The 27604-nt window shown below is 49.0% G+C and overlaps 28 protein-coding genes and 1 non-coding gene across 29 annotated transcripts; 16 read left to right on the forward strand and 13 right to left on the reverse strand.

Moving 5' to 3' along the window:
• Positions 1-25: 25 nt before the first annotated feature.
• Positions 26-889, forward strand: ECU05_0710 (uncharacterized protein; the record flags this gene model as incomplete). Its single annotated transcript, NM_001041279.1, has 1 exon — positions 26-889. One exon carries the CDS (start codon positions 26-28, stop codon positions 887-889), a length of 864 nt encoding a protein of 287 aa, NP_597413.1.
• Positions 890-985: 96 nt separating this feature from the next.
• On the forward strand, positions 986-2056 carry ECU05_0720 (uncharacterized protein; the record flags this gene model as incomplete). Its single annotated transcript, NM_001041280.2, has 1 exon — positions 986-2056. The coding sequence occupies one exon, from the start codon at positions 986-988 to the stop codon at positions 2054-2056; it is 1071 nt and encodes a 356-aa protein (NP_597414.2).
• Positions 2057-2105: 49 nt separating this feature from the next.
• ECU05_0730 (serine C-palmitoyltransferase LCB2) lies at positions 2106-3533 on the forward strand (the record flags this gene model as incomplete). The annotated part of the gene is made up of 1 exon (NM_001041281.1): positions 2106-3533. The coding sequence occupies one exon, from the start codon at positions 2106-2108 to the stop codon at positions 3531-3533; it is 1428 nt and encodes a 475-aa protein (NP_597415.1).
• Positions 3534-3567: 34 nt separating this feature from the next.
• ECU05_0740 (uncharacterized protein) lies at positions 3568-4509 on the forward strand (the record flags this gene model as incomplete). The annotated part of the gene is made up of 1 exon (NM_001041282.1): positions 3568-4509. One exon carries the CDS (start codon positions 3568-3570, stop codon positions 4507-4509), a length of 942 nt encoding a protein of 313 aa, NP_597416.1.
• Positions 4510-4564: 55 nt separating this feature from the next.
• On the reverse strand, positions 4565-4924 carry ECU05_0750 (uncharacterized protein; the record flags this gene model as incomplete). The annotated part of the gene is made up of 1 exon (NM_001041283.1): positions 4565-4924. One exon carries the CDS (start codon positions 4922-4924, stop codon positions 4565-4567), a length of 360 nt encoding a protein of 119 aa, NP_597417.1.
• Positions 4925-4974: 50 nt separating this feature from the next.
• On the forward strand, positions 4975-5709 carry ECU05_0760 (SUMO protease ULP1; the record flags this gene model as incomplete). Its single annotated transcript, NM_001041284.1, has 1 exon — positions 4975-5709. The coding sequence occupies one exon, from the start codon at positions 4975-4977 to the stop codon at positions 5707-5709; it is 735 nt and encodes a 244-aa protein (NP_597418.1).
• Positions 5710-5858: 149 nt separating this feature from the next.
• Positions 5859-6032, forward strand: ECU05_0770 (uncharacterized protein; the record flags this gene model as incomplete). The annotated part of the gene is made up of 1 exon (NM_001041285.2): positions 5859-6032. One exon carries the CDS (start codon positions 5859-5861, stop codon positions 6030-6032), a length of 174 nt encoding a protein of 57 aa, NP_597419.2.
• Positions 6033-6090: 58 nt separating this feature from the next.
• Positions 6091-8214, reverse strand: ECU05_0780 (uncharacterized protein; the record flags this gene model as incomplete). The annotated part of the gene is made up of 1 exon (NM_001041286.2): positions 6091-8214. The coding sequence occupies one exon, from the start codon at positions 8212-8214 to the stop codon at positions 6091-6093; it is 2124 nt and encodes a 707-aa protein (NP_597420.2).
• A 59-nt stretch (positions 8215-8273) lies between these two features.
• On the reverse strand, positions 8274-8516 carry ECU05_0785 (uncharacterized protein; the record flags this gene model as incomplete). The annotated part of the gene is made up of 1 exon (NM_001415625.1): positions 8274-8516. One exon carries the CDS (start codon positions 8514-8516, stop codon positions 8274-8276), a length of 243 nt encoding a protein of 80 aa, NP_001402564.1.
• A 44-nt stretch (positions 8517-8560) lies between these two features.
• ECU05_0790 (uncharacterized protein) lies at positions 8561-9331 on the reverse strand (the record flags this gene model as incomplete). Its single annotated transcript, NM_001041287.2, has 1 exon — positions 8561-9331. One exon carries the CDS (start codon positions 9329-9331, stop codon positions 8561-8563), a length of 771 nt encoding a protein of 256 aa, NP_597421.2.
• Positions 9332-9451: 120 nt separating this feature from the next.
• ECU05_0800 (uncharacterized protein) lies at positions 9452-11038 on the forward strand (the record flags this gene model as incomplete). Its single annotated transcript, NM_001041288.1, has 1 exon — positions 9452-11038. The coding sequence occupies one exon, from the start codon at positions 9452-9454 to the stop codon at positions 11036-11038; it is 1587 nt and encodes a 528-aa protein (NP_597422.1).
• Positions 11039-11127: 89 nt separating this feature from the next.
• On the forward strand, positions 11128-12234 carry ECU05_0810 (protein phosphatase 2A regulatory subunit CDC55; the record flags this gene model as incomplete). Its single annotated transcript, NM_001041289.1, has 1 exon — positions 11128-12234. The coding sequence occupies one exon, from the start codon at positions 11128-11130 to the stop codon at positions 12232-12234; it is 1107 nt and encodes a 368-aa protein (NP_597423.1).
• A 144-nt stretch (positions 12235-12378) lies between these two features.
• On the reverse strand, positions 12379-13101 carry ECU05_0820 (syntaxin homolog; the record flags this gene model as incomplete). Its single annotated transcript, NM_001041290.1, has 1 exon — positions 12379-13101. One exon carries the CDS (start codon positions 13099-13101, stop codon positions 12379-12381), a length of 723 nt encoding a protein of 240 aa, NP_597424.1.
• A 68-nt stretch (positions 13102-13169) lies between these two features.
• On the forward strand, positions 13170-13730 carry ECU05_0830 (uncharacterized protein; the record flags this gene model as incomplete). Its single annotated transcript, NM_001041291.1, has 1 exon — positions 13170-13730. The coding sequence occupies one exon, from the start codon at positions 13170-13172 to the stop codon at positions 13728-13730; it is 561 nt and encodes a 186-aa protein (NP_597425.1).
• Positions 13731-13768: 38 nt separating this feature from the next.
• Positions 13769-14143, reverse strand: ECU05_0840 (Snx3p-like protein; the record flags this gene model as incomplete). The annotated part of the gene is made up of 1 exon (NM_001041292.1): positions 13769-14143. One exon carries the CDS (start codon positions 14141-14143, stop codon positions 13769-13771), a length of 375 nt encoding a protein of 124 aa, NP_597426.1.
• A 91-nt stretch (positions 14144-14234) lies between these two features.
• Positions 14235-15128, reverse strand: ECU05_0850 (uncharacterized protein; the record flags this gene model as incomplete). The annotated part of the gene is made up of 1 exon (NM_001041293.2): positions 14235-15128. The coding sequence occupies one exon, from the start codon at positions 15126-15128 to the stop codon at positions 14235-14237; it is 894 nt and encodes a 297-aa protein (NP_597427.2).
• Positions 15129-15196: 68 nt separating this feature from the next.
• Positions 15197-16555, forward strand: ECU05_0860 (uncharacterized protein; the record flags this gene model as incomplete). Its single annotated transcript, NM_001041294.2, has 1 exon — positions 15197-16555. One exon carries the CDS (start codon positions 15197-15199, stop codon positions 16553-16555), a length of 1359 nt encoding a protein of 452 aa, NP_597428.2.
• Positions 16556-16637: 82 nt separating this feature from the next.
• ECU05_0870 (uncharacterized protein) lies at positions 16638-17312 on the forward strand (the record flags this gene model as incomplete). The annotated part of the gene is made up of 1 exon (NM_001041295.1): positions 16638-17312. One exon carries the CDS (start codon positions 16638-16640, stop codon positions 17310-17312), a length of 675 nt encoding a protein of 224 aa, NP_597429.1.
• A 104-nt stretch (positions 17313-17416) lies between these two features.
• Positions 17417-18250, forward strand: ECU05_0880 (uncharacterized protein; the record flags this gene model as incomplete). Its single annotated transcript, NM_001041296.1, has 1 exon — positions 17417-18250. The coding sequence occupies one exon, from the start codon at positions 17417-17419 to the stop codon at positions 18248-18250; it is 834 nt and encodes a 277-aa protein (NP_597430.1).
• A 116-nt stretch (positions 18251-18366) lies between these two features.
• Positions 18367-18439, forward strand: ECU05_0883. Its single transcript has one exon. It is a non-coding gene; the product is annotated as a tRNA-Thr (tRNA).
• Positions 18440-18514: 75 nt separating this feature from the next.
• Positions 18515-18733, forward strand: ECU05_0885 (uncharacterized protein; the record flags this gene model as incomplete). The annotated part of the gene is made up of 1 exon (NM_001041297.1): positions 18515-18733. The coding sequence occupies one exon, from the start codon at positions 18515-18517 to the stop codon at positions 18731-18733; it is 219 nt and encodes a 72-aa protein (NP_597431.1).
• Positions 18734-18792: 59 nt separating this feature from the next.
• On the reverse strand, positions 18793-19422 carry ECU05_0890 (Brr6p-like protein; the record flags this gene model as incomplete). The annotated part of the gene is made up of 1 exon (NM_001041298.1): positions 18793-19422. One exon carries the CDS (start codon positions 19420-19422, stop codon positions 18793-18795), a length of 630 nt encoding a protein of 209 aa, NP_597432.1.
• Positions 19423-19517: 95 nt separating this feature from the next.
• On the reverse strand, positions 19518-20000 carry ECU05_0900 (60S ribosomal protein L21; the record flags this gene model as incomplete). The annotated part of the gene is made up of 1 exon (NM_001041299.1): positions 19518-20000. The coding sequence occupies one exon, from the start codon at positions 19998-20000 to the stop codon at positions 19518-19520; it is 483 nt and encodes a 160-aa protein (NP_597433.1).
• Positions 20001-20088: 88 nt separating this feature from the next.
• Positions 20089-20325, reverse strand: ECU05_0910i (mRNA splicing protein SMX2; the record flags this gene model as incomplete). The annotated part of the gene is made up of 1 exon (NM_001041300.1): positions 20089-20325. The coding sequence occupies one exon, from the start codon at positions 20323-20325 to the stop codon at positions 20089-20091; it is 237 nt and encodes a 78-aa protein (NP_597434.1).
• Positions 20326-20475: 150 nt separating this feature from the next.
• Positions 20476-21030, forward strand: ECU05_0920 (40S ribosomal protein S9; the record flags this gene model as incomplete). The annotated part of the gene is made up of 1 exon (NM_001041301.1): positions 20476-21030. The coding sequence occupies one exon, from the start codon at positions 20476-20478 to the stop codon at positions 21028-21030; it is 555 nt and encodes a 184-aa protein (NP_597435.1).
• Position 21031: 1 nt separating this feature from the next.
• Positions 21032-21787, reverse strand: ECU05_0930 (phosphatidylinositol transfer protein; the record flags this gene model as incomplete). The annotated part of the gene is made up of 1 exon (NM_001041302.1): positions 21032-21787. The coding sequence occupies one exon, from the start codon at positions 21785-21787 to the stop codon at positions 21032-21034; it is 756 nt and encodes a 251-aa protein (NP_597436.1).
• A 120-nt stretch (positions 21788-21907) lies between these two features.
• On the reverse strand, positions 21908-25921 carry ECU05_0940 (uncharacterized protein; the record flags this gene model as incomplete). Its single annotated transcript, NM_001041303.1, has 1 exon — positions 21908-25921. The coding sequence occupies one exon, from the start codon at positions 25919-25921 to the stop codon at positions 21908-21910; it is 4014 nt and encodes a 1337-aa protein (NP_597437.1).
• A 73-nt stretch (positions 25922-25994) lies between these two features.
• ECU05_0950 (18S rRNA (guanine1575-N7)-methyltransferase) lies at positions 25995-26738 on the reverse strand (the record flags this gene model as incomplete). The annotated part of the gene is made up of 1 exon (NM_001041304.1): positions 25995-26738. One exon carries the CDS (start codon positions 26736-26738, stop codon positions 25995-25997), a length of 744 nt encoding a protein of 247 aa, NP_597438.1.
• Positions 26739-26847: 109 nt separating this feature from the next.
• On the forward strand, positions 26848-27603 carry ECU05_0960 (uncharacterized protein; the record flags this gene model as incomplete). The annotated part of the gene is made up of 1 exon (NM_001041305.2): positions 26848-27603. One exon carries the CDS (start codon positions 26848-26850, stop codon positions 27601-27603), a length of 756 nt encoding a protein of 251 aa, NP_597439.2.
• Position 27604: the final 1 nt, after the last annotated feature.

Raw genomic sequence — 27604 nt, forward strand, 5'->3', positions numbered from 1 at the left:
GAAATAGACAGAAGGTAAATAAACAATGGAGAAGAGACCTCTTCGCCGGCCCCACGGAAAAGGCCTAAGAACAGTGAATGGTCTTGGTGAGAAAGACTTCGAGGCATACAAGCGCAACTTCTTTGAATACTACGATGACCTGATCAGAGAATACTTTGGGCCCTTTGAAAGGTTCAAGCTGAAACAAGGCAGGATTGCAAGGGTGTTGTTTGAACATGATACACTGAGGCTGCCCTCCAAGTACGAGTGGGTTGTGACAAGGCTCAGCTATGGAAAGGAAGGGGAGCTACTAGTCCCTAGAAACTTCTACATACTGACCGAGACGGTTTTGAGTCTTGACTGCAGGGTTGGAGGGATTTTTAGAGTCAGGAACTCGATCACAACCATCAAGGAGTGCGTAAAGGCCATTAACTCGTGTGTCGATAGAAATCTTTCGTATAGCGAGGCCCGAAGGCTTCTTATCCGAGACTTCAATGTGATTGATCTCACAACAGCATTCAAGGAAATCCTCAGGGAATACTCCACCACCATCATCCCGGAAAGCCTGATAGACACGATGTTCAAAATAGCAAAAGTCGAAAACGAAGAAGACCAGGTGATCCTTTGCCAGATGCTATTTATATCAATGCCAAAAACAAATAGACATGTACTTGAGGCGACAATCTACTTCCTATATGTGATACACGACATTGCAACTGACAAGGGAAAGAACCACAAGGATAATATGAACATGGAGGGAATTTCCACCATAATGATGCCGAATCTTGTAATCAAGCCCCACAGCGAGCTAGATCTGGAACAGGTTGGAACTCTTGTAAGTTTTATGAGGATGTTTTTTGCGAATTTTGCGACGGTTGTCCAGCTTGATCCGAATATCCTGGAGCTTTAGACAAGCATCTGACTAATAAATCTGAGTGAAGATATGCTTCTATTTGCTGCGGCCAATTTTCGGATGATTATAGCCGAGCAAGATAGTCCCTATTGGATGGGTCTGCTTCCACTAGACAGGAGGTTCAGGAGGATGAATCTGTTCGACGTGGGAAGATGCGTGTTTGAAGGAATTGAGTACATTGAAGAGATTCTTGAGTCCAACATCAACATCACAAGGGAGTGTGAGAAGGACCTTTATGTACCGCTGTTACTCCCAAGGCTAAGAACGGATGGATTTACCGAGGAAGACCATAGAAACAGTGTGTCGATTGTCTGCCTAACATCTCAGAGCCCAAGCTCGCTCCATAGATTCCTGTCGCGCTTCTTCAGGAGCTTTGTGCTCAGCAGAGTAGACGGTGGAATCAGGATAGAGTTTCCCTCAAGGTCGGATGCCACCGAATGTCTGTATCTGAGCAGCAGAGACTTCACCTTCTTCCGTCCGGCAGGCTATATAGAGCTTCCCGGGGCTTTGGAGACAATAGGCGGGGGAAGCAAGTACTGTAGAGATGTTCCATGCACTGAGCACAAGATCTTGCTTGGGCCCTTGAATCTCGACCCGTCCACTCTTAGGGATGCCATAGACGAAATATCGCCTCTGCAGAGCTTCAGAAGGTGTGCCAATCCCTTGTACTTTGCTTTCACATTCAGAAACCCAGAGTTCTGCGGTCCTTTCGTAGGGGCCACAAGCCACATCTTCATCTCAGACACAGGCCTGCCCTTGGTCTCAACAAGAGCTTATGAAGGATGCTCGATCTTGAATCTTGGGAGGAATATCCCCCGTCTTGTGCCGAGAAGGATGGCAGGACCCATCGCACTCAGCAGGGAAAGGACCAGAATAGTGGTGCTCCTGAATCTGATGGGGCCCTGGGACACAGATGCTTCGAGGATTGTGGAGGCGGTCAGGACGAGGTGCTTGGGGCATTCGGGAGTAACAAGCGTAATGGTTCCTAGAGATGACGCCAACGCAGTCAGACAGCCGGGGAGCTCCCGGGTCTTTATAGAGTGTGTGGATCTGGAAACATCGGAGAGAGTCTACAGCGAGTTTGGAGGGCTCGTTTATGAAGGCCGGATTGTTGCTGCCGGGTACTATCCCGAGGTAAACTATCTTGCTGGAGAATATGAATGACATGAGTATTAATTAAACAAAACACTCTAAAGAATCCAAACAAACCAAAATGCTTGAGAACAAGATTCCGCTACGCGTGATGCTGGTCACATATCTGTCATACCTGATTGTTGTTCTGCTCGGCCACGCCAAGGATACATTTGGAAAGATATTCTTCCCCAAGGTATATAAGAAATACAAACTGGACAACGGTAAGCCGCCTCTGTACAGCAGCTTTGAAAGCTTCTTCAGCCGTAGAATATTCAGGAGAGTTAGAGATTGCTGGGAGAGGCCCATTGTTGGAGTTCCAGGGAGGCATGTGACGGTCATGGAGAGGATATCCGACGACTATAACGAAAGCTTCCGACTCACGGGAAGGAGGCTGAAGCTGCTCAATTTCGGATCCTACAACTACCTTGGATTCAGCAGCAACAAGGGCCCTGTTGTGGAGAAGGTCGTCAAGGCTGTGTACAGGTATCCCCTTGTGCTGGCGGCACCCGCAAGGGAGGTGGGATGCTATGACATAGCCAGGGAGCTGGAGGAGGAGATGGCATCCTTCTTACATCAGGAGGACTGCATGGTGTTTTCCATGGGATATGGCACGAACTCCTCAAACATACCCGTGATATGCGAGGAGGAAACGCTCATCCTGTCTGACGAGCTCAACCATGCATCGCTGATAACGGGGGCAAAGATCAGCAGAGGAGTCATAAGGGTGTTTGAGCATAACAACATGGAGGACCTGGAGAGAAAGCTTGTTTTCAACATCTCGCAGGGACAGCCTTTGACGCACAGGGCATGGAAGAAGATCATAGTGATTGTAGAGGGAATATACTCGATGGAGGGAACGGTTGTGAAGCTGAGAAGGCTGGTTGAGTTGAAAAGAAAGTACAAGTTCTACATATTTGTCGACGAGGCACATTCGATAGGAGCACTGGGGGCCACCGGGAGGGGAGTCTGCGAGCATACAGGGGTGGACTTCACAGAGGTTGACATTCTGATGGGGACGTTTACAAAGTCGTTTGGAGGCATGGGAGGATACATAGCAGGCTCGAGAAAGCTGATAACATGGTTAAGGTTTTACAGCGATATGTCTCTTTATGGAGACCAGCTACCTCCACTTGTGTGCTCGCAGGTGCTGGAAAGCCTGAGATGCATAAAGTTTACGGAGCTTGGAAGGATGAAGATCGAGAAGCTTAGGTCCAACACGGTGCTCATGAGGCAGAGCCTTGTAAGTGCAGGGTTTTTCGTGCTTGGGGACGAGTTCTCGCCGGTGATCCCTGTTCTGATACTCTGTCCTGGAAAGGTAGCCGAGTTTTCAAGGCGCTGCATGAGCGAGGGAATCGGGGTCGTTGTTGTAGGGTATCCAGCCACGCCTATACTGACAAGCAGAGCCCGACTGTGTGTCTCTGCCTCGCACACCACAGAGGATGTGATGAGAGCATTCGAGGTTATCGATAGGATTGGAGAAGAGCTGGGGATGAAGATCTGCAAGTGAGCAGGGTGCAATAAAGCAGAGTGAATGGAGTCCCATGGACAGCGAGGTGTATACTGTGGATCTGAATCCAAGAGGGAGTATGGTGGCATATGGGGGAGGAAACGACAGATGCACTGTAATGGATCTAGAAACAGGAGACGTCGTCAGCATAGTGGAGAACTTCGGCGACTCTGTGATATTCTGCAAGTTCATAGACGGCGAAAAGCTCCTTGTCGGGTCTTTGGATGGAACTATATCGCTGATGACTCTGGAGGAGGAAATCAACAATGTCTCTGTGAACGAGGACATTTCAAAGATAAAGGTGGATAAGGATAAGCTGCTGGTTGGAACGACCAGGGGGAATGTGCACCTGTTCAGCCTTGACCTGTGCATTCAGAACGTTTGCATTGGCCAGTACAGCGAGATACAGGATATGTGCTACGAAAGCGGGAGGGCATATACTCTCAGCGAAACCAACTTCATGGTATTCGATGCTGAGAGCCACCGGAAGCTTATGGATCTGCATGTGAGGGGCGGGTCGGCCATCGGCAAGATGCCCTCGAGTGACGTAGTCTGCCTGGGGCTAGAGGGATGCATTGTGGTACGCAAAAACGCACATCTTCTGGGGAGGATCGAGGTTGATGGAAGTCCGGAGTGCATCCTGTACATGAACAACTACTTCATTGTTGGGGGAGACTTCGACTACATACTCTTGATCAACATGCCCATGAGCATGCGCACATTCAAGATTCCTGTTGGAGTGGAGGGGATATCAGGCATAAGAGGAGATGGAGAGAACCGCATTGCATTCAGTACATGCAATGGAGCTGTCGGGTATGGAGACATAAGGGACGAAAAGAGCTTCAAGCTTATCGAAGGAGGAGTAGGGTGTATTTTCGACATGTGTTTCAAGGGCGACACGATATATGTTGGAGGGGAGCACGGATTTAATGCCCTTGACATAAGGAAAATCGAGGAGATTCCACGGGAAGAGTAGAAGGAATGAGGAGAGGATTCCCCATCTCCTCCAGATGCCACTAATAAATCTGGATTCACCCAAACGACTTTGAAAACAGCTCTCTGGATATCAGTCCATTAGAGTCGAACATATTTATCATTGCTGCCATGTCCTCTCCAGAGATATTCATTTCGAGCCTGGACACTGCTTTTTCCAGTGTGGCAAGCGAGATATGGTCTTCCCCAGCAGAAAGGAAGTCAAATACGCCGTCAATCTCCACGCCGCATGACCCAAACTCTATATCGTCGTATTGTATCCTATTTCCCGTCTTTTTCCTTGCCAGCGGCTGTTTGAGGATGCTGAGGCAGTATCCTCTGTACTCCTCGTAGCTCAGGAATCCCTTCTTTCCTATGTCAAAAGCCCTCGGGTTGTTTTGAAGGCCGTCTTCTTCCATTGAAGTATGGGCACCCGTCCTGTTCTCCCCAAATAGCTCGGAATACTTGGATGGATTCGGAGGAGCTGAGAGAAGAAAACCCCCATGCAACAGGCGGCGGACATGGAAGCATCCTCGACACCGTTCCTTCCAGGCAGAGCCAACTAGATGCCGTTGCAGAGGCTTGTCTTGAGGTGTCTACAGCAGTCAAGAGAGAAGGATACGAGCTGCTCCCAGAGGACATAAGAAGAATGAGAGACGGGTCCCTGCTTAACGACAAGATCATCAATGTGTATTTTGAGCTTCTTGCAAAGCACTCAAAGGCTACGGTGTATGTCTTCTCCACATTCTTTTACACCACCCTGAGTAGAAGAGGAGTGGAGTGGGTTCAGAGGTGGACCTCAGGGATAAACATATTTGAGAACAGGCTGATATACATTCCTGTGCATATTCCAGGGCACTGGATGCTAATGGTCTTTGATGTCAGGGAGATGGTGCTCGAGCACTATGACTCGATGGGGAATGTTTACAGGGACGTGGCTCGGAGAGTATCTGGATATCTAAGAGATGAGTGGAGGAGAATCCATGGAAAAGACCCCCTCATATCCATCAGGCTCAAGAGGAAAATCCCTCTGCAAAGAAACGGAAAAGACTGTGGAGTGTTTGTATGCATGTTTGGGAGATACAGGCTGTGCGGAGACCGGGAGTGGCTTTCGTCTGATGACATCCCGAGGTTCAGGAAGATGATGCTCCACGAGATTATGTCCAGCAGGATTCTGTACAGAACGTTCCATTTGTTTGCGTAAAGAGGATGCAGCCTCTGGAATTGTGGATAAGAGACCCCCAGCCCCTAGGGCCTATGAAGAAGGTGGTGAGGAAGAAGGAGGAGGACATAAAGGATGCCGTAAACGAGGGGAATGGAGACGTTGATCTCATTAGGAGCCGCAGAAGGGAGATGTGTAAAAAGATGCTGGAGTTTATAGACAAGAGCGTTGTTGACGAGACAAAAGAGCTAGCCAGATATGCGCCATACGAAGGCGTGGCTGAGTTTGTGAATCCTTGGGCCGGAAGCGAGGTGCACGGAGTTTCAAACGACGTGGCTGCAATTCTGGCAGCCCTTGAGGACTAGCAGCACTTATCCATGCTTTAATAAAGATGTGGCCTGGGAAAGTAAGGTTCTTTATTTTTCATACATCATAGCTGGGATGGATGTGGATCTTTCCGTCGCTAATGAACAGGACACCCTCCCTCCCTATAAGAAAGGACAGCACATTCTCTGCCTTGTTCTGCTCATCAACCAGGGCTCTCTCACTCTCTATCGATGACTCGCTTTCAGACAGAAGCGCCTCGACCAGCTCGCGTCTCTCCATAGGCTCCCGCGTCTTTATGAGATATATGAAGGAGTTGGTTATTCTCACATAGTCCTTGCTGCTTACCATGAATCCTGGCTCGTCTGCAGTCTTCGGGATTATCTCTATATCCTCTCCCTTGACCTCGACAACACTGCTCTTCACCAGTCTATGCGCCTCCTCTACATACTCTTTTGTCACAAGATCGTTGTCATGGACTTTTGCAAGCGCCTCGCTAAGTCGAATCAGACTCTCCAGATGCCGGACAGTCATCATGTAGTTGTTGCTATGGATAAGACTGTCTTGTCTTATGCCAACGTACCTTTTGATGAGCATTTCCTTTGCCTCTGCAGTCATCCTGGGGGTCTTCTTCCTGGCATATCGCAGGTACAGCTTCACCTGCTCCCTGGTGAAGTAACTTGCAAGGACTCCCGAATCAGTGACCGATGCATGGCTGTTGAGAACATGGGTTGCAACGTTTCTATCGTTCTCCGGATCTGCATCGTCGATAAGAACAAAGTATAGGTCGAACCTTGACATTACAGGTGCGCTGAGGTTTATATTCTGTCTCAGAGTCTTTTTCTTGTCGTACCTTCCCTTTATTGGGTTTGCTGCTGCCAGGATGCTACTTCGGGCATTGAGAGTTGCATTTATCCCCGCCTTCGATATCGTTATAGTCTGCTGCTCCATGGCCTCATGAATGCTCACCTGGTCCTTGACATTCATCTTGTCGAACTCGTCGATGCAGCACACCCCTGTGTCGCTGAGCATCAGCGCACCCGCCTCAATGGTAAACTCTCCGGTCTCACCATCCTTCACCACACTTGCTGTAAGCCCTGCTGCGCTGCTGCTCTTCCCAGATGTATATACACTTCTCGGAAGAAATGCGCTTGCCTGCTTCAGGAACTGCGACTTTGCCGTCCCGGGATCCCCAACAAGCAGCATATTTATGTCTCCTCGGAGTCTTGTTCCTCCCTCCGCCCTCTTCCCGACTCCCCCGACAAGCAGAAGTAAAATCGCGTTTTTGATCGAGTAGTGCCCGTGAATCGACGGAAACATGCTCTGGCTCAGCTTGTAATAAAGGTCAGGCGTCGACCTCATCTCACTTATCGTGGCAAGCTCTTCGTTTGTAAACTCCTCATCCTCCTCAACACTGCATCCTGCATGAATGCACATAAAGCTGAGCTTATGGTTCAGGTCCTTGATATTTATGTTCCTCTTCTTCCTAATCTCATCAGACTCCCCACTCTGCATAGGAACACTCTTGCTCTGAGGCATCATCAGCTGCACCACATCGGGAACAACTATCAAATACCCTGTCATCACAACCTTGTCTCCGGCCCTTATCTTTTCAACCAAGTCGTTTCTGACAATCACATCCATGCTTCTTGGAAGAGACCCAGGAGGAATCTCCTCCGTGTTTTCCTGAACATGTATTCTTTGCCAGTTCAGAAACTTGCTTTTGTCAATGTCCAGCTTCCACAGCCTCCTGTTCGTGCACAGGTGGTTTGGACACGTCAAGGGCTCGGTGTACTTGAACTCTTGGAAAACGTTGTCGATAACAGAGCCGCAGATCTTGCATACAAACGTCCCGCTGACAAGCTCCGGCCTGACCTGCGTGGTTCTTGTGACCGTGCCGCTGAAGCTCAGAAGCTGTCCAAGCCTGTTGCTTTTCAACTCCCTGATCTTATAAATCACATGGCTGTTGCAGAACGACGTGTGCTCAAGCGCAGTAGAAAACTCCCTCATCGTATACACAGCCGTGCTTCTGTCGATCCTCTCAACGTTCCGCGAAAAGTTCAGGAGTAGATCTGCGTGCAGCTCTGCAGAATAGGCACTAACATCCCGGAGGTCAACCAGTAGCACTCCTTCGTTCCTGTATATCGCCTGCTCCGCCGCCGCCCGGACCTTCGGTGTATTGTAAAGGAACTCCAAGAACTTGTCATGAACCTCCTCTGTCATTTGAGGATAAAAATTTTCTCTCATCCAAGTATTCCTGGTGGAGCACCATCCCCACATGCCTATCCCACAGGTACCACCTTCCTGGTAACTCTTACTGGAGCAATTCTTCTGACATTGGCCCCAAGAAGAGCGAATGCATAGACAAAGGTGTATACAAACAGAGACGCAAACCTGAGGCACACCCTCGAAGAGATGTAGGGCATGGGGATAAATATCGGTGCATGGAAGAGAATAAATATGCAGATCGCGAAGTTTATGAGTGCGATTCCCAGGAACCTTCTGTTTCTCTTTATATTTTCCATTCAGGGTGCTATCAGCAGTCCAATATCATGTACTTTGCGAAGGCCTAGCGGTCGGAGTGATGCATGTGGAACTCAGGCAAAAAGCCGATCCTATATCCTCCAACACACAAGAAGCCTCCTTGCCTGCGGAGCTGGTCCAAGGGAATGCTGATAGTTCCCTTCGATGTGTCTGACGTCATTATTCCCGGGCACTCTACCTCCAGAATGCTGTTTTGAGGCCTTGCCGTGAAGTACACCACATCCGAGGCGCTCCAGAGTCTGAAGTGAAATGGGCATCCAGAAACACATCTGGACCTAAATCTATACATGAAGTTCTCCCCAGAGATGGAATACTCCAAGCTATGCCTGCTGCCCGGATACGCTTTGTAAATGGATCCTCTTCTCTCTATGTATTCGTTCCTCTCGCTATGCAGCTCATACCCCTTCACCTCGTCGCCTCCAAACAGCTTTTCCAGCCTGAAGAAGAGAAACGCTCCATCGAAGTACTCCCGGATTCCAAATGGAGGAAGCACTTCATATATCTCAGACTTCAATGTCCTCTGCTTTGTGATCTCGACCCCTTGGAACTCCCTGTAAGAAAGCACTCCATTCTCCTCGGAGGACGTGTAGGCCTGGATGTAATTCACGGTCATGAGACTTGCCTTACCTTCATGAATACAAAGATTGGCGAACACCACCTGGTAGCTGAGGAATACAGGAATGGGGTACTCCTCTCCAGGCTGGACTCCAATTGTTTCATGGTGTATTATTTGAACAAAGGTGCAGTCTGGAGGGCAGCTTGGAAGGAAAACCATTCCTTCGTACAACCTGAGCATCTGTCTATGGGTTAAAGAATCCTGCATCTATGGCTACTGCCTGGAGTACAGAAAAGAGAAACAAGGTCGGCGACAGAGCAGGGATTTCTGCAATTTTTTCGCCGACGGCAGGCACCCCAAATGAAGGCGAACTTTGGATATATAACGCCGGTCCCTCTGAACATGGAGCTGATAGACATATCTCTCAGCAAGACTCAGAAAAGAACGCCGACGGTCATCCATCCACAGTACAACATTGTCAAGATAAGGATGTTCTACATGAGGAAGGTGAAGCATGCAGGAAATGAGTTTGCATCGAGACTTGGAACGATTCTCACGGACTTTCCGAGGATTGAAGACATCCATCCGTTTTACGGAGATCTGATCAACGTTCTGTACGACAGAGACCACTACAAGCTTGCGCTTGGGCATGTGAACGCAGCGAAGAACGGGATTGAAAAGGTCTCGAAGGAGTTTGTGAAGCTTCTGAAGTTTGCAGACAGCCTGTACAGGTGCAAGCAGCTGAAGAGAGCGGCACTCGGGAGGATGGCGTCTGCAGCCAAGAAGCTTGGAAAGACTCTTGAGTATCTGGAGGAGGTCAGAATGCACATGAGTAGGCTGCCGTCGATAGACCTGTCTGGACGAACTCTTCTTGTGTGCGGGTTTCCAAATGTCGGGAAGAGCTCCTTTGTCAGGAAGATATCGAGAGCAGATGTGGAGGTCCAGCCCTACCCGTTTACAACAAAAAGCCTCTATGTCGGACACTTTGACTACAAGTATCTCCAGTGGCAGGTGATTGACACGCCTGGGATTCTCGACCAGCCTCTTGAGAACAGAAACACCATTGAGATGCTCAGCATAACTGCCCTTGCACACATCAAGGCGGTTGTCCTGTACTTCATCGACTTAAGCGAGACGTGTGGGTACTCTGTCGAAGAACAGATGGATCTATTTAACACTCTGAACCCGCTCCTGAGCTCGAATATGGTCATTGTTCTGAGCAAAAGTGATGTCTTGGGACTGTCTGGGATGGAGGACAAGAAGGCGATCATGAGCTTTCTGGAGGGCAAGAAGTACATGGAGATGAGCTGCGAGAAGGAAGAGAACATAGATGCGGTCAAGGCGATGGCATGCGATCTTTTACTTGACGAAAGGTTTGAAAGGAAGATCAACAGTGAAAGGCTCTCTGAGTACATCAACAGAATCACCATCGTTAGACCCAAGGAGCTTCGGGAGAAGGCGGAATCGTTTATCTGCTCGAGAGAGGTAACGGAGATTGAGAATGAGCAGGAAAGATATCTTATCCCCGAGGAATACAGATACGACATTGTTCCTGAGATCGTTGACGGCAAGAATGTGGCAGACTTCTTCGATCCTGACATTGAGAAGAAGCTCAAGGAAGTTGAGGAGGAAGAGGAGGGCCTGCTTCCTATGTACTGCAAGACATACGACGTCCTGTCTCCCGAGGAAAGGGCTCTGAAGGAAGAGGTTGTAGCAGGGATAGAAAGAAGGAGGATAATCAATCGACTCCGGGAAAAGAAAAGGCTGCCCGACTCGTGGAAGCACAGGTCCAGAAACAGTGGTGGAGACATAGCCGTGCATGTGAGGAGGGACAGCAAGACGCAGGTGGCACAGCCCCCTCGACTTCCAAGCAAAAAGAAGGCCAGGTTTGATGACAAACACTACTACGACAGGAAGCCGAAGCATCTCTATAGAGGCCGCAAGTGATCCACACTACATTAAAAAGTGCCCGAGAACCTGTGTTTACTGTTGGCCCAGACGCGAGGGCAATTTTTTCTTAATAAAAAATCCCAGCTATGGGTAAGAACGAGATCCTGATGTGGAAGCAATGCAGAGCCTTTGCTCTAGAACTTAATTCTTCAGAGAACAAAGAAAAGATCACCTCTGTGCTGTATGGGGAGCGGCTGTATGTAGGGTGTGGAGACGGAAGGGTGGAGTGCTACGGAGACGAGAAGCTATACTCGTTCCAGGGATTTGAGCTGGAATTCGACTATCTGGAGAGCTGCGACGTGGCAGAGAAGGTGTTGGCGATTGAGAGGTTCGACGACGGAGGGCTGAACGAGTTTCTTGTTGTTGGAAACGAAAGAAACCTGAAGATATGGAAGATCCGGAACAGAGGGTCTACGAAGGAGATTCTGGAAGGGAGGTGTTCCGAGGAGTATGAGTATGTATGTGTCAAGGAGTGCAAGAATGTGCATCCCTGCATCCTCAACAGCCTCAGCTTCAACAACGACAAGCAGTTTCTTCTGTCTTCAGACTATCTGAAGATCAACCTGTGGAAGCCGGAAAAGATCGATGGATGCTTCACCATCGTGGATGTAAAGCCACACAAGTATAGTGATCTGATGTTTGTGATCAACTCGACGAAGTTCAGCAAGGAGATGAACATGGTGTTTGGGTATTCGACAAGCTCTGGAGAGATCCATATTAACGACCTGAGACTGGCCTCGAAGTCTCTGGAGGCCTTGACAATAGATGGAGTGGATGTGGATGGGATTGAGGGTGCGGTGAGATCGATTTCCGACTTCCAGTTTGTCGATTCGAATCTGATTCTTGCCAGGAGCCTCAACTCGGTCACGCTCTACGACCAGAGGAACGCCAAAAACTGCATTTTCACCACCATGCTGTGTGACGATATGGACGAGATCAATGCTGTCTATGAGTCTGATGCTGTATATGCGAGGTTTAGGATATCCTGTTCCAACAACTATGGGTTCACCGGGGGATTCAAGGATGTCGTCCATGTTGTCAATCTCGCTGACGGATCGAAGGAGGATTTCAAGGTACCTTGCGAGACAAAGAATGTAGAGAAGAAGGATAAGCTCAAGCTTGTGAGCTCCAGTGGGGATAGATTTGTTGTTGCCTGTGAAGACAGGCTGCTTGAATATCAGCGCGTCTGGTAGCAGAGCCATAGATATGCAGAGATGAGTCTTTTGCAGAAGCCTGCGCTGTGGCGAATCCAAATGTTTTGTTTATATAAAAAATTGCTTAGAAGAGGCGCATATTCCTGCCCAATAGCAAACTCTGGCTGTTTTAATTATACCGAATCATCTTCTTAGCAACCAAAATACCAGTGCCAGCACCATCCAGAACATTACAAACCTGACAATTGCAGGGCGAGTACTGGATACATTCTCCCAGGTCTTTCTCATGAGGTCGAGGCTCCCGGAAATAAGGGTGTCGGAGGTGCCCATCAGGTCGTCAATCCTCTTGAAGCTTTCTTCCTGGAGAGATATGTGCATGCTTATCTCCTCCATTATCTGGCCTATCTCACTGATCTGCATCGAGATCCTTTGCCTTTCCTTGACCCTCTCGGTGACAACCTCGCTTTCCATCAGCACCACGTCCTGTTGCTCCTGGGGGCGCTCAGAATCAAACTCCCTTCTCCTTTCACTCACGGCCTGGCTCCGGGCGTCCTTTTTTCTGACAAGCTCCTTTAGCCTTATATGGTATCTGGCCGCTCTGTTCCGGACCATTCCGTTGAGACTTGCATACGATGCTGCCTCCTGGTCGTTCCTACACCTTACCTCAAGGCCCGAAATCTCCCGCATCTCCTTCACCAGCTCCCATGCCCTGTCTATCTTCGACTGTAGGGCAAAGGACTCGTATACCCGTTCCTTGTCCAGCATCTTACCCACATCCGAAAGCGTCTTCTCTATCACACCGTCTATCTCAAATGCTCTTATGTATGGAGATGCAAACGAAGCCCGGCCTTGCTGTGGAATGTGCGTGGCCCGGACAACTTTCACAAACTCATCGGTTCTATCCATCCAGGGATCCCAGACTCAAAATTTAATGTCTTTGTTTATCTCTTCCCGGCATCCATGATCCCCGTGAGATGTTTGAGTATTATGAAGAACCCGCCTCTACGAATGATCTACTGTCCCTGATGTACATCCTGGACGGTAACGTGAAAAGGGTAGTCTTCACGTCGGAGATGGACCCACTGGTTTTCCCAAGAGACCCTACCCCTCCTCCCAGGTATGCAGAGGTGCTGTCCTCGTTTGAAAGCTTTCTTGACTTCTACCGAAATCTAAATGGAGAGGGGGAACACTCCGAGATCATAACGTATTACAAGCTGAAGCACGGCAAGCTGCCATTTATGAGCCTGTACTCGAAGTACATCCAGCTTAGAAAAAAGGATGATAAGAGGGAAGGCGTAACCTATTATAACGAAGATCTTTATAGGGCGTTGTTGGAATGTAACGAATATGTATCCAATAGGGGGTCTCTCGACATGTTTCTGGCACCCTTCTACATGAGCCAGTTTTTTGAGCAGAACGGGGAGCTCAGGAAGTCCAGGAGGCTGAGAAGAGAGGCAAGGAGAATAGCAAGGGCTTCAAACAGGCTGGACGTCATCCGGGAAATAGACGGTGGAGGCCACAGACCTCCTGGATGAGGAAAGCTGCACCAATTATCCTTAATAAATCTTAAACATCAAGTCTCTGGCACAGAGCTCCTTCCTTGTATGAAGGCCACAATGTCCGCTTCGATCTTTTCCACGCCCTCTCTGCTCCTCAAGAGCTGGTCGCACACAAATCTCATGTAGACTGTTAGCATCCTCACTCTCTCCTCCACAACCTCCCTACTCATTTTATTCCATCTCTTCCTTGGAAACTCCGGCAACACCTTCATGAGATACTTGAGTCTGCAGTGAAGCCTGTGGAAATCACTGTATCGCCTAAAGACTTTTGTGTAGCACTTTCTGAAGCTCCTGCTATTAGTGACACACACAACCTCGTACTCGGTATATTTGTTTTGAACATTTCTTGATCCAGGGATTGTTATTTCCAACACACTCTTCTCTTCCATCGGGTTTGTTTCTCAACACTCAAACGATTTATGAGTCCCGTTTCACTTGTTTTGGATTGGGCCTTCTTGCCTCACATCCTGCTGTTAAGGCCTAGATCTCAACGACCTCGTCCTGTGCACAGTGGGCTTGTTTTGAGGAAAGATAGTGCCTTACAGACACAAGCACCAGGACATTTGCATAGAATTCCCCATCCTGGCCCGCTTCCCCCTCCACAGAGATGCCCGGGGCTTTCCTCTTGAGATCTGCGCTCAAGCGGCTCCTCAAAGACTCAAGCTCCTCCAGGGTGCAGCTTTCGAAGTACTCCTTGAGAACAGAGAATGAAAAGCACTCAAAAAGCCCCGAGTTCACAAGAGGCCTTTCTTCCTCAAAGTCCATCAGCCGATTGTATATTTCCTTGGACTCCCACGGAAACAGCCGAAGGAACATGTGCAGTTCCTGTTGGACCATCGACCTGAACAAAAACTCCTTGTTGCTTCTTATGTATGCCGACTTCCTAAGACATTCCGCCTTTCTTGACTGTAGGACCTTCACCTGTATCCTGTGCACAAGGTTTCTATCGAGCAACCTGACAAACTCTCCAAAGCTTGGATCCATCATCAGAGACTCCGTCGACCTGTAGATCGCCTCGTTCAGCCGTAGAAATCCAATCTTCCTTACTCTCTTCCAAAGGTCTGAGCACCTCTCGAGGTAATCTGCTGAGCCATCCTCCTTGAACTGCGAAATAGCACACAGTATGTCCTTCATTACAGAGACAACCGTCTCAAGGTTCATTGAGCTGATGTCTATTGTTTCTTCGCTCAGAAGATCTACGAGATCGTAGTTTACTATCTGGGCGTCTATAGCCCGGATCCGAGTGTCCAGCGCCTCAACCCTGTTCATATACCTTCTGATGCTCTCATTCATAAGCCTGAAGCTCTCTGCCTTCTTACGGAGCTGCTCCAGGACCAAAAGCTTTTCCTCAAGATTCTTGATCTTTTCCTCCATAACAACAATCAGGGCTGTTCCCATAGCTAGGAAGACAAGTATAAATTCAGATGCCTCAAACCCCGAAAATGGAGATCGGCCTAATTGGCTTGGGAGTGATGGGACATAGTCTTGCATTGAACATTGTCTCAAGGGGATACAGGCTGCATGTTTTCAACAGGACATCCTCGAAGACGGACGACCTTGTGAGGGAGAGGAGAGACATCTGCCCCCATTATTCCGTGGAGGACCTGGTTGTGGGCATCAAGACTTCTCCGAGGGTCATTCTTCTGATGCTGACCTCTGGAAAAGTGGTGGATGTCTTTCTCGAGGAGCTCAGCAGATACCTGGGCAAGGACGATGTTGTCATTGACGGGGGAAACTCCTCATACAAAGACACCATCAGAAGAAATAGATACAAGTTTGGATTCGTCGGGTGTGGGATTTCTGGAGGAGAAGAGGGAGCCAGGTACGGGCCGTCCATCATGGTCGGGTGTGACAAGGATTCCTGGGAAAAGGTCCAAGGATTTCTTACGGATATTTCTGCAGTCGAGGTCTCTGGAAGCAAGCGCTGCTGCGTATGGCTTGGGGAGGGAGGGGCCGGACACTTTGTCAAGATGGTTCATAACGGAATCGAGTACGGGGACATGGCAATAATCTCCGAGACATATCTAGTCCTGAAGTCCCTGGGGTTGAGCAACATGGAGATATCCTCACTGTTTGACAGTTGGAACGGAATGGAGTCTGAAAGCTATCTCCTTAGAATCTCGTGCTCGATCTTGAGAATGGAGAACGAGAGAGGAAGCGTGCTTGACCAGATAGCAGACGTCTCGGGGCAGAAGGGCACTGGAATGGAAGCAGTGGTGTCGTCAATGGAGATGGGGCAGCCCATTCCAGCAATAATGGAGGCAGTTGCATCCAGGATGGTATCATATGCAAAGAAGAAAAGGTGCTGGCTCTCCGAAAGGTTAGAGGGTGGGAAGGGAAGGAGGGAGATGTCTCTGGATGCGGCCAGAAGGGGGTTTTACCTTGCAAGAATGGTTTCGTGCGTGCAGGGATTCAACCTGCTGATGAGAGCCAGGAAGAAGCATGGGTGGCCATACACCATCGAAGATATCTCGCAAGTGTGGAGCAATGGATGCATCCTCAGGGGAAAGCTGTTGGACGTGGTTAGGAGCATGGGGAAGGAGAGACAGGATGATTTTGAGCTTACGTCTGAATTTGTGTCTCTGTGCAACGAATACTACCAAGACCTCAAGGAAATGGTTCTGTACTCTACTGAGTGCGAGGTGCCAACTCCAACGATCTCGTCTTGCCTAATGTACCTTAACGGGATGAAGAAGGAGGAGGGAGGGGGGAACATGATTCAGGCAATGAGGGACTATTTCGGGGCCCACATGGTGACGATGAAAGGAGAGGATGAGGCTGTGCATGTACGGTGGAACTAGGTGCCTTTGGGATTGATTAAACGTTTGTAAAGTGAATTGGAGGGGCTCTTGTTCTTAAAGAATTGCTTGAATAGCCGTGGAAATGGAGGACCGGGAGACTGTGCCGGAGACAAGATTGTCCAGGGCTGTGTATTCTAGGGAGAATGTGGCCAATGCCTGTAACTTGGATGTGAACAAGCTGGAGATGGTTCGGACGCTGTTTATAACGTCGAGCTCCTATAAGTACAAAGCATTCCAGGAGTTTTTGGGAGCTCCTGTGCAGATGATTAGACTAGACATTGAGGAGATCCAGGGAAGCAAGGAAGAGATTATCATTGACAAGCTCCAGAAAGTAAGCCACCTGGTCACGGAGTCCACTTTTGTCTTTGTGGACGACACCAGCATCCACATGAGTGGGCTAGGAGGATTTCCAGGGCAATATGCCAAGGATTTCCTAAAGATGGGCGCTCCGAGAGTGCTTGAGGTTGCGTCGAAGGTCGGAGGGGAATGTGTGTACTCCACGATTATCGGAGTGGTGCATATGCATAAGGGAAAGATGGTTACAAGGACATTTGCAGGAGAGGTACATGGAAGCATTATGCCAAGGGACGGGGTTAAGCCGGAGATATTCAGCGATCTCTTTACTGCAGAGGAAGATGAGCACGACGAGATGCCCCATGGGATAGCAGGGATCAAGATAGGAAGGTATAGGGCTGTTGAAAAGGTCAAGAGGTACTTGGCCGAGATTGGGGTATATGACAGGATGTTTGATCATTAAAGGTTTATCTGGGATATGAGTGGTGTTTTATCGTGGGGGTTGGCTATGGCAGGGTGGGGTGGAAATGGATTTTGAAAAGCAAGCCCTTAACTGGGCTTGGTGAGATGCTTGAGAACTTGGATGGGTTTATTTTCAGACGAAGTGCCGGGCAGGGGCCGAAGGTCCGGAGGATCCTTGAAGAGGGGAAGGAGCTGAGTGCTGTTCGAGGGAACACGGATGGGATCTTTAGCTTTAGGTTTGTCCGGGGTGGCAAGAGGAAGGACGGCGAGGATCAGGGACCCTCTGCCAAGAAAGCGAAGGAGGAGAGTGGTGGATGCATACAAGATGGATGTGAGGGCATTGCGGAGAATGGGATGGAGCTGAGTATAGGTGGAGGAGAGGACTTCAGCGGTAGCATTCTTATTAAGGAGGCGCCTAAGAAAAAGACAAGTGCTTCTGACCTGCATGGAAGGCTCGGAGAGGACAGCACGCTAAAGGACTTGGTTGTTCTATGTGTGGAACATGTGCTGCAGAAGAAGAGGATAGAATATGGAGTGAGCTTGGAAAGAAGGCTCCAGGAGAGCGAGTCCTTTATTGGAAAGAAGGACGTTGAGAAGGAGATTGAGAAGGTGGACCAGAAGATTGTGTGGGCCGAGCGCGAAGGAGAAAAATGGAATCGTTTGAAGGACGATGTGGTGAGCTCTAGTCACATTGAGATTCGCGAGCCCAAAAGGACGGGGCGAGACTTTGGATATGCAGAGAAGATGGAGGAGATTGACCGGGAGTTTGCCGGAAGGATCAGGAGGCTTGAGTTTCTGAAGGAGTCTGCCAGGATCCGGATTTCCCATATAAAGGAGCAAAGTGAAGATCTTCTTGGAAAGATCTTCAAGATTGTCTGTAAGGAAAAGAAGATGGACACGTTTTTCCTGCTCAAGACCCTGTCAAAGACAAGCAAGTGAGGGTACGGTGGTCGATGTTTTATAGAATAAAAGTCTTCTGTGGTCTTTGTGTTGTGGTCTGTAGGGGGATGTGATGGCAGCCTCTGCAGTATGGCAGACTGGATGTTGGGTGGCTAGCCGCCATAGCTAAGTGGTTATAGCGCCAGTTTAGTAAACTGGAGGCCCCGAGTTCGAGTCTCGGTGGTGGCTCTGTTTTGTCCCGTTGTTGGTGGTTCCGACGATTTGTTTTTGATCCTCAAAATAATTCGGGTACTTGAGCCCTAAATGTCGCAGAAGCTCCAGAAACCAAGCTTTCTCTCCGAGTACCTGAGGTCCATCAGGCTCTTTTCGAAGAAGTGTGTCAGGCCATCCGGAAAAGAGCTTTCCATGTCGATAAAGCGCCATGCCATTGGAATCGGCTTCCTCGGGATTCTGGGATATGCAATAAAGCTGATACATATTCCGATCAATAATATTATTGTGAGTAGCCCAGGCAAGGAATAAACATGTGTCTCTTGAACCACTAGCCTTCTTAACCATAGCGTCGTTTAATATCTGCAGGGCTAAGCCTTTGCTGCTCTCCTGAACACGAGAAATAGAACAAAGAAGAATCCGATCGTCAGCGAGCTTCTTACAGAAAACTTCCTAACAAATCCATCCATGACATCTCCAAAAACTTCTGCAATGATTCGAGTGTATCCCACAGACCTATACCCATTCTTGATCACACACTCCCACTTGCTGCACAGCTCCTCTATTGCAGGCACTCTTGTGGCAGGGTCGCATTTGTTGATTCTATAGGAGGTCTTTGCTTCCTCTATCTGGTGCTGTATCTGTGCCCTCCGGCTGATCATCTTGTATCCTATGTCTCTTTGCAGCCCCACTAGTACATACACAACAACATAGCATATAAATCCGATTACGACAGAGTTCAGCAGCAGGTGGAGATATCCTATCAGCACCACAGGCACTCTTGCGATGTTTACAACAGAAGGCCGCCTTGCTTTTTTCGTGGCAAGCCCCAGAGCATCGCTTGGATACTTGACCATCTGTGTGTGGCCCTCCTCCTCATGGGATGGCTCCATCTTGCGCTTCTTAAGCGGAGACAAATGAGTGCACCTTACCTGCCTCTGCTTCCCCGAGCATCTCCATCCGAGCTCGTGTTCCACATCCATCGGCATCTCTCCCCTCATCGAAGGATTCCAAATTCTGTACTTTTGAATACGGCAAAAGGAATGGGCCCTCCTGTGCAGGCTCCAAGGATAGACTCCTCGATAAAATGCTTTTATTAGAAGATCACCACGTGGGGCTCGTATCCCACCTCAATGGGCTGATTGTTATCAAGGGATACCTCCACCGCCTTCCTCGGGCCTTCAATCTTCCTTTTGGAAGGTGCAAGCACCACTCCTCTCGACTCGGCATCCCTTGCCATTTCTGCAGCCATAAGAATCCTCTTTTGGCTCTCTTCTGAGCACCTACTCTTCCTCACGTGCTCAATACGCACAATGATCTTCTTGATCACATACTTTCCACGAACCCTCTTGTAAAGAGCAACGTTGAGAGACCTGGGCTTCACATCATACACGCGTCCCGTCCTCCCATGGTAGTACTTGTGAGGCATCCCCTTCATCATCGCCGGATTGACTAGAATGTCCACCATGTCTCCAATCTCGTACTTTTCGAGATACTTCGACACATGTGCAACTCCGTGCTTCCTGTGGTCCTGTGAAAATAGATACCTGGTTCCTCTTCTGTATCCCTTGCTCCTCATTTCTAGGGTTGTTTTCTGTATCTGAAAAATTTGCAGCGTGGACCAAATTCTGCCATGGCAGACTCTCCAACCCTAAGATTGGGCAGCGTCACATGCCTGCCACGGATAAAGAGGCTTCCTCTGCAACCACCACGTCCTCTATAAACTCTCCGCGCACGACAGCAGTGTCTTCCACACCGCTAGGCTCCGTGACCTCGGACAACACTATGTTCATGAATGCGTCGTATCCTGTCAGTAATCCCTTGAGTGTGTGTCCTCCACCAATCCTCACCACAATCCTTTTGTGCAGGAGGCTTGCTAGATTTGGAACGGCGCTCTTTCCCATCAGGGATAGAAAGGCATTGGATTTAACAATTGCCATGAACACGCCACCGCGGCATGGCAGCTCCAGACCCGAGCGCTCGGTCTGCAGCATGGTTAATGAGGTACACAGCACCAACAGGTGGTAGAATAGGAAGAAAAATTTTCACCCCGAATGGCAGGTAAGAAGGGTAGCAAGAGAGCAAGCACCCCGAGAGATCCGTTTGAAAAAGAGCGGCTGATAAGAGAGGCACAGCTGGTTGGTGTGTATGGGCTGAAGAATAAGCACGAACTCTGGGTCATGGAAAAGATATTTGCAAAGGACAAGGAACGCGCACGTATACTCCTTACATCGACAAATCCGGAGGACATCCCCATAAATGGGAGGTCTCTTCTTAGGAGACTCATGAAGTATGGAATACTCGGCGGAATCGACCTCTGCGACAAGCAGGAGGTGGTTAATGGCCTCAACAAGGTTCTTGATCTTACAATCAACCACTACCTGGAAAGGCGCCTCCAGTTCAGGGTGTTTGCAGCCGGGCTTGCCAAGTCTGTGCACCATGCAAGACTCCTGATTGGAGGAAGGTGCATTTCGATCAAGGATCAGATCGTCGATGTCCCCGGGTTCATGGTAAGGGCTGACAAGGAGCCACTCATTGAATATAACCCATACTCACGTTACGGAGACAAGGGCAAGAAAAAGGCAGAGGCTAAGGTAGGCGAGGAGTGATTCATTCAATAAAATTTCCATCCTCTTGATCCTCTTCTTGGGTCCTGTCTATATTATTCCTTCCATACCATTTATCCATTGTGCAGAATATCCTCTGCTGGATAGACGTTATAACACCCCTCATGACCTTCTCTATCTCTGCTGAAACCCACCCCATCATATAGTTGTTTATCTCAACAGTCAGGTGCTTGTATGATACCATCATCGGCATCCCTCTGCTTTTGTATGTCTCCACCCAGTTCTCGTCCAGCCTTCCGCGGCCGCTCTCTTCGTGGTAATAGACGGAGGGGTCGAATGCAGGGTTTACAGGGGCTGCATGAAGGTCCAGGCTGATTCTCTCTATCTGATTGATGTGCTCCGGGTCGTATCCAAATGGATTCTCGAGTATTTCTGCCCCGTCCCTGTTGATTGTGTTGAAGACCATGTTGAACGTGTCGCTCGAGAAGTACCTGTTCCTGTAGAACGTGTGGTATCTGGTGTAGGCATTGTATGAGATTTCCTCGACTATGCATGCATCCTCCGGAATAAGGCTGTGAAGCACTCTTGGGAATCTGGGCTTCAAGTACATTATCTTATGCGTCTTGTTTACCTTCCCAAGGGTTTCATGAACAGTACGCTCTGCCCCCACCAGCTCCACCCGCAGGTCTCCGGCGTTTTCCGACTCTGTCATCGACGAAACGGTGTGTAGATGCCCCACTGCATACTCGTCGGTGGTCATAGGAAGAACCGTCACATATATCTTCTCGATCTTTCCCATCGTGTCTCAAAACCTTCCTTTATTTATTGTGCAGACGTCCAGCAGCCTAGCATACACGGTAATTAGAAGAAATAAAAGGAGTCGTGCAAAAAATGGTGTGTGGGTAGGGAAGTGTTTAATTTAGGCAAACATAGCCTTGAACTTCGGCTCGAATAGAGAGTGGAAGCGTACGATCTTGGACCTGTCCTCACTGCACAGGCCATAGGTGTCGTGTAGCTTTATGAGGGAAAGAACGACACTGTTGACTACGCTCAGCGACTTGAAGAGCTCTCCCGTCCCAACACGGTTCTCAGCAGCAATTCTGCTCCAGCTTCCATGCCTGAAGAAGTCCAGCAGATACGAATTCTTTATCTTGTCCAGATTCACCACACTTAGGAAAGAGTCAACGATGTGCAGAGGCGTGGACGACTCCTTCTGCAGAGACCTCAGGATAGGGGGATAAAACCTGGAGACAGAGCTCCGAGAGATGCTGTTGATCTTTCCGCAGAACGCGTAGACCGCTGGGTCTAGGGGAGGAAGTGTGCATCCCATGTCAAACAGAAGAGGTCTTGTTTCGAAGAAGTGTGCTAATGTGGTCATAAGAGAGTCGGGATCCAGAGGAAGGATTTTGCTCTCCAGAAGAAGGGCAAAGCACAGAATCTCGGGGTCCGAGTCTCTGTTTCCGATGACAAGGTCGCAAAGATACGACTTCGGCAGAAAGTATGGCTTGAGGAGGCTAAGCTGATGGTTCACAAGCTCGGCCCTTCTTTCCTCCGACCCATACACACTGCTTAAGTCATAGAGCGAGGAGTCATCTCCAGATATGGAAAGCTTCTCAATAGATCGGGATAGACCTTCCTGGCCACTATAGAGAGTACTTTCAAGCAAGGGATTCTTGATAAGCGAGTCCTTCAGGTCAAACCCAACGAAGCTTGTGTTTGTGTAGGTGTAGGCCCCCTTGATATCCGGCAGAAGAGACACCATGAGGTTCTGCACTCTTTGTCTGGGTATTCCCATGAAAACAACATTTCCCAGGGTGTCAAACCCCCTTCTTCCAGCCCTCCCTGCCATTTGCTTGTAGTTCATCGGATCCAGCTGCAGGGAGTCTCCAGCAAACACAACAGTCCTGCATGGCATGTTGATTCCAAGGGCTAGCGTCTCTGTTGCAAACAACACCTGCAGATGCTTCTGCCTGAACAGAATCTCAACAAGAGACCGGTACTTTCTGTTCATGTGTGCATGGTGGACCCCCATCCCGCGGTAAAGCATGTCAATAAACTCAAAGTCGGTGTTTTTTATGAACTTCGTCTCCTCCTCGAGTTCATAATCAGTCAGCTTAGTCAGAGGGTCGAGGAACGTGTACTTGATATTCTTTTTGTCATTTCTCATCTGAAAGCTCTTCTCTGCAGCAATCGACTCCTCGATCCAGCTTTCCTTTGTCTTCTCCAGGTCTCGTGCCCTTTTCGCCTCCTTCTTCATCTTCTCAATGAGCTTGTCTTTCTTCTTCTCCATGTCCATAGACTCTAGCTGACGGTGTACCTTCAATGCAAGCTTGCTGGCAAAGTCTCTGTCGGTGTTGAAGACTATGCATGGAAACATGTTCCGCTCCTTAAGCTCCATGAGAAGGTCGAGGATGTTCTCAAGGAGGTACTCCGAACTGTAGTCCACAACAGACTCAAAGGCTTTTCTCGTTTCCTTTGTTTGTAGCTTGTAAACATACTTCACCTGCTTCTGAGTCAGCAGATCGCCCTCAATCATCCCCTGGAACGTTTCCAGAAGATGCCTGCCATACTCTCCCACCTCCTTCTTCGTCACTATGTTGCTTCTAAAGAAGTTCTCAGGTGTTATCTTGCTGATCAGATGCTCCTGGTCCTTACGGAGAACTGCACATATCGAATCATACAGATGGAGAAGCTCCTCAGGGAGAAAACTTATGTCATTTCCGAACCCAAATCTCTTTATATGCGAGTATGAGTAGGCAAACAGGTTGTTTATCGGCACCATCTTCGGTGAAAACGAATGGGAGTAGACATAGGGCTTCAGCTCGCAGTATCGCTCGCCATAGGAAACCAGCTCGCAGTCCCTCCCCTTTTCTCTCTCTATCTTCTTCATCCATCCATAGAATCCCTCGATGTTCCCGAGCGTTGCACTCAGAACCAGCATCGGGCACGGAGATAGATGGACTATCCTTTCTATCGGAATGCCCATCTCCTCGCTGCCTATCTTGTGAACCTCGTCAACGATGATGTATCTAATTCTTTCGATAAATCCCTTTGGAGGCGTGTTTAGCACCGACTCCAGAAGAGACGGAATCACTATCAAGACCTGGCAGTTCCAGGGCGCTATCGAAAACTCCTTCATAAGGCTTCCTTGGAGAAAGGTCTTGGAGTTTACCTTCGGGGTAAACCGTGCATAGATATCTGCAGACACCTGGTTGACAAGGGCCTTGGTGGGGAGACAGAAGATTACCACATCCGTGTCACTTTCCCTCAGAACCTTCTCAATTGCATAGAAGCAGATAAATGTCTTTCCGGCACTCGTGGGTGCAGATATCACCGCACTCTTGTTCTGGTCAACAAGGTCTAGAAGACGCACCTGCCACTCGTCCGGCTTGAACAGAACACGTGGATCCTTCTTCGAGTTCACACTCCTTTGGAGCTTGTCTCCAGTGTGCTTCAGCTGGAAGCAGATATCAAACTCGCTAGGTGCGCTTGTGTCATCCGTGAAGAACTCCAGGTCCAGGCCCTTAAGCCCATGCTTCTCAATCAACTCCTTGGCAGTCGCCTCAAATCCGCATCCAATCAGATTCTGAAGCACAAATCCAAGCTCTGCATCCGGCGCCTGGTCCTCAAGCCCAAACCTTCCAAACTCACGGATGTACTCAATACAGCTCAAGTAGCATGGAACAATGACTCCTTCATCACAGTCCTCAGATCTCTTCTCGAGATTCCACATGTCTGCATAGAACTCAATCTTGAGAAGAAGAATTCTTCTGTAAATCCCAGATCCGTCAGCCTTGACTCCCTCCAGCATGTTTCTCTTTCCCTGATTGTCAAGGCCCTTGTACTTTCCAAAAAAGTTCTTAAGCCAGGACGACTCCTTTGCCTTCTTCTCCTCCTTCATTCTTCTCTCGTTCTCCGCAATAATCGCCCTTTGCTTCTGCGATATCTTCGGAGCCTTCCCGCCCTTGGCCCTGACAATCGGAGCATATAGAAGCTTCCCGTCAAACAGAGACTGTGCAGACTTTCTTATGTTCTTCATGTGTACAGCTGCCGAGGTCGGGCTTATCTCTTTCCCACTCACCAGCAGATCTAGCTCCATCCCCACGTTCCTGCTCTCAATATCCCTGTGCTTGTCTCCAACAACATCGCTGTAATCCGTCAATTCCTTTCCGTGTTCCACCAAACCTTCCGGAAAGAGAAATCTTCCGTCAAAGTTCATCTCGCTTCTAGGAGTCTCACTCCTGAACATCCTGATGAGCTTCTTGCACAACCCCGCAGGCACAGAGTATTCACACGGCCCAAAAGGCTTAATCCTGCTCTCAAACAGGTCGCTGATTATCCCAATACTCATCTCAGGATTGATTCTCTTGATTTCGTCGTCAATGTCCCCCAAACTCCCTTCATCGCTCTCCTCCTCCAAAATGGTCGCTGTTGCAGCCTTCCTTTCCACCCTGTGCTCTAGAGGACGGTATACAAATCCATAGACGCTGGGAACCCTGAACTCCATATGGTCCAGAACACTACAATACAGGCTGATTCCAAGGCACTCATACAGAAACATGAGCTCTATTTCTTCAGTCCCTCCGAGAACCAGTGCAACTCTTTCATTCTCGATGTATTCATACACTCCTGAGACATCCATGCACTCAAATCTCCTCATTAGATATTCCCGGATAACCTTTCGGTGCCCAGACTCTGCCCTGAAGAACATCATGATGTTATCAAACCCTGCCTTCCGGAGATTCGATAGCACAAACTTGACTCCGTGCATATACGTGTGTAGCGGAAGGCTTTCGTACTTCACCCCATATCTCTTGCTGATATTCGTTATAAGAGCTCCGCCATCAACCACAAGATGCCCTATCCCTGTGAACTGTGCAGAGATGTTTGTATATACCGGGTGGCTTGTCTTGAAGTACTCTTCGTGATCCATTTTCAGGGCAAAAAATTTCCCGTGTGTTTTGGATCTCCTCTAGGCAGCAAAGGAATGCCGTCTAACCATTTAATTATCTCTTGGACCTTCTCTTACCAGTATACTTGGTGTCTCTGGGCACACACACCCCTCGGAGCCTCAGCTTTTCCTTTCTTCGGAGAATCCTATCTATCCGTCCCGTCCCCCTCTTCTTCTCTTTCTTGATCCTCGCCCCTCCGCTCAGCGTAAGCACCAGAAAGCTCTTGACATTCCTCGTCCCCTCATTGTCTATCTGTACTCCGCCTCCAAATCCTGCTCTGATCGCTTCACTCTTCAGCATCTCGATCTGGCCCTGGCTTTTCAGATAGAACTGAAGCACGCACCGGGCATCAGGCTTGCAGACAGAGTAGAGAGTCGTAAAAAACGTCCTGATCCTGCGCACAGGGTGGTCGCCAGATGAGTATGAATGGAATAACCATTGGACTGCACTGACACTAATCACCCCATCAAACGTCCCGGGTTGGAATTGTAGCCCTTCCCCCATGTCCATCCTTATGTACCCAGCCCCTTCCATTCTCTCCATCCCCAGCTTCAGCATTTCCATGCTTATGTCAACACCGATCCATGGGTAGCCGCTCTCGCTAAGAACAGATCCGCTAAGCCCAGACCCACACCCAACGTCTAGAACCAATCCCCCGTCCTTTGCATCAAGCAGTTCAAGGCACCTTTGTGTAAGCTCCTTCTGGATGTAAACTATTCGGCTGTTCTGCGTGTACCTCAGGGACTGCTCCTCGTCGTAGTACAGCTCTGCAGGCCCAGAAAGCTCCGGAATCCCCATGGGGGCTAAATCCACGCTTCCTATAACAGCAAAAGGCAACACCTTCCACAGGAAATCTGCCGGCAGAGGTGCGGTACACGGAAATAAATTACTCAGAGCGCCCCTCCCGATGGGCAGGATAGCATACGAGATTCTTGGAATGAGAAGATGCGTCTCGTCCAGATCCAACTTTGAAAGGGATCTTCAGAGGCTCTGCACAGTCGAAAAAGTCATGATATCGATTCTGTATCTGCTCCCGATGCTTGCCCCCTCCATCGCAAGGTCCATAGATGCATCCTACAACTTCATCTTTCCACTCTCAATGGGCTCCTCTGCCTTTGCATTCATGCCAATATCCACCAGAATCGCCCGCAGATTCTTTGACCAGGATAAAGTCAAGATCGTCACCTTACACAGCCTCCTAACAACTGCTTACATCCTCGTGGTGTTTGCTTTTTCCCTTCGTGCATCAGAGGTCTTCTACAGCATGGAGTTCTGTGAGGCCAGCGGTCCTAGCGGAGAGTGCATGTACAGAATGACCATCCTTGTTTCACATCTGTTTTACGAGTCGGGAAGGCTAGTTAGTCGATCGAAAGGACTGTACAGGGCATTTGCAGTGATTTCACAGCTCGTTGGAGTCTCCCTGATGGGAGTGTTAGCTGGAGCATGCAAGATGGGCCTTATATCCCACTCTCTTTTTCAGCAGCTATTCTTCTGCTGTGGTGTTTCCTCGATAGTGGTGCTGCTAGTACTCGACAGTTACCCAAGCATGATAACGGTGGAGAAGGACCTGGACACACTTCCACTAGTTGCGGCAGTGGGGAATCTCCTTGTTGGCATCCTTGGAATCGGAATGATTCTCCCCAGCTGCAGTCTCGAGCAATAAA

The sequence above is a fragment of the Encephalitozoon cuniculi genome, chromosome V, assembly GCF_000091225.2.
Source record: "Encephalitozoon cuniculi GB-M1 chromosome V, complete sequence".
Lineage (NCBI taxonomy): Eukaryota > Fungi > Microsporidia > Unikaryonidae > Encephalitozoon > Encephalitozoon cuniculi.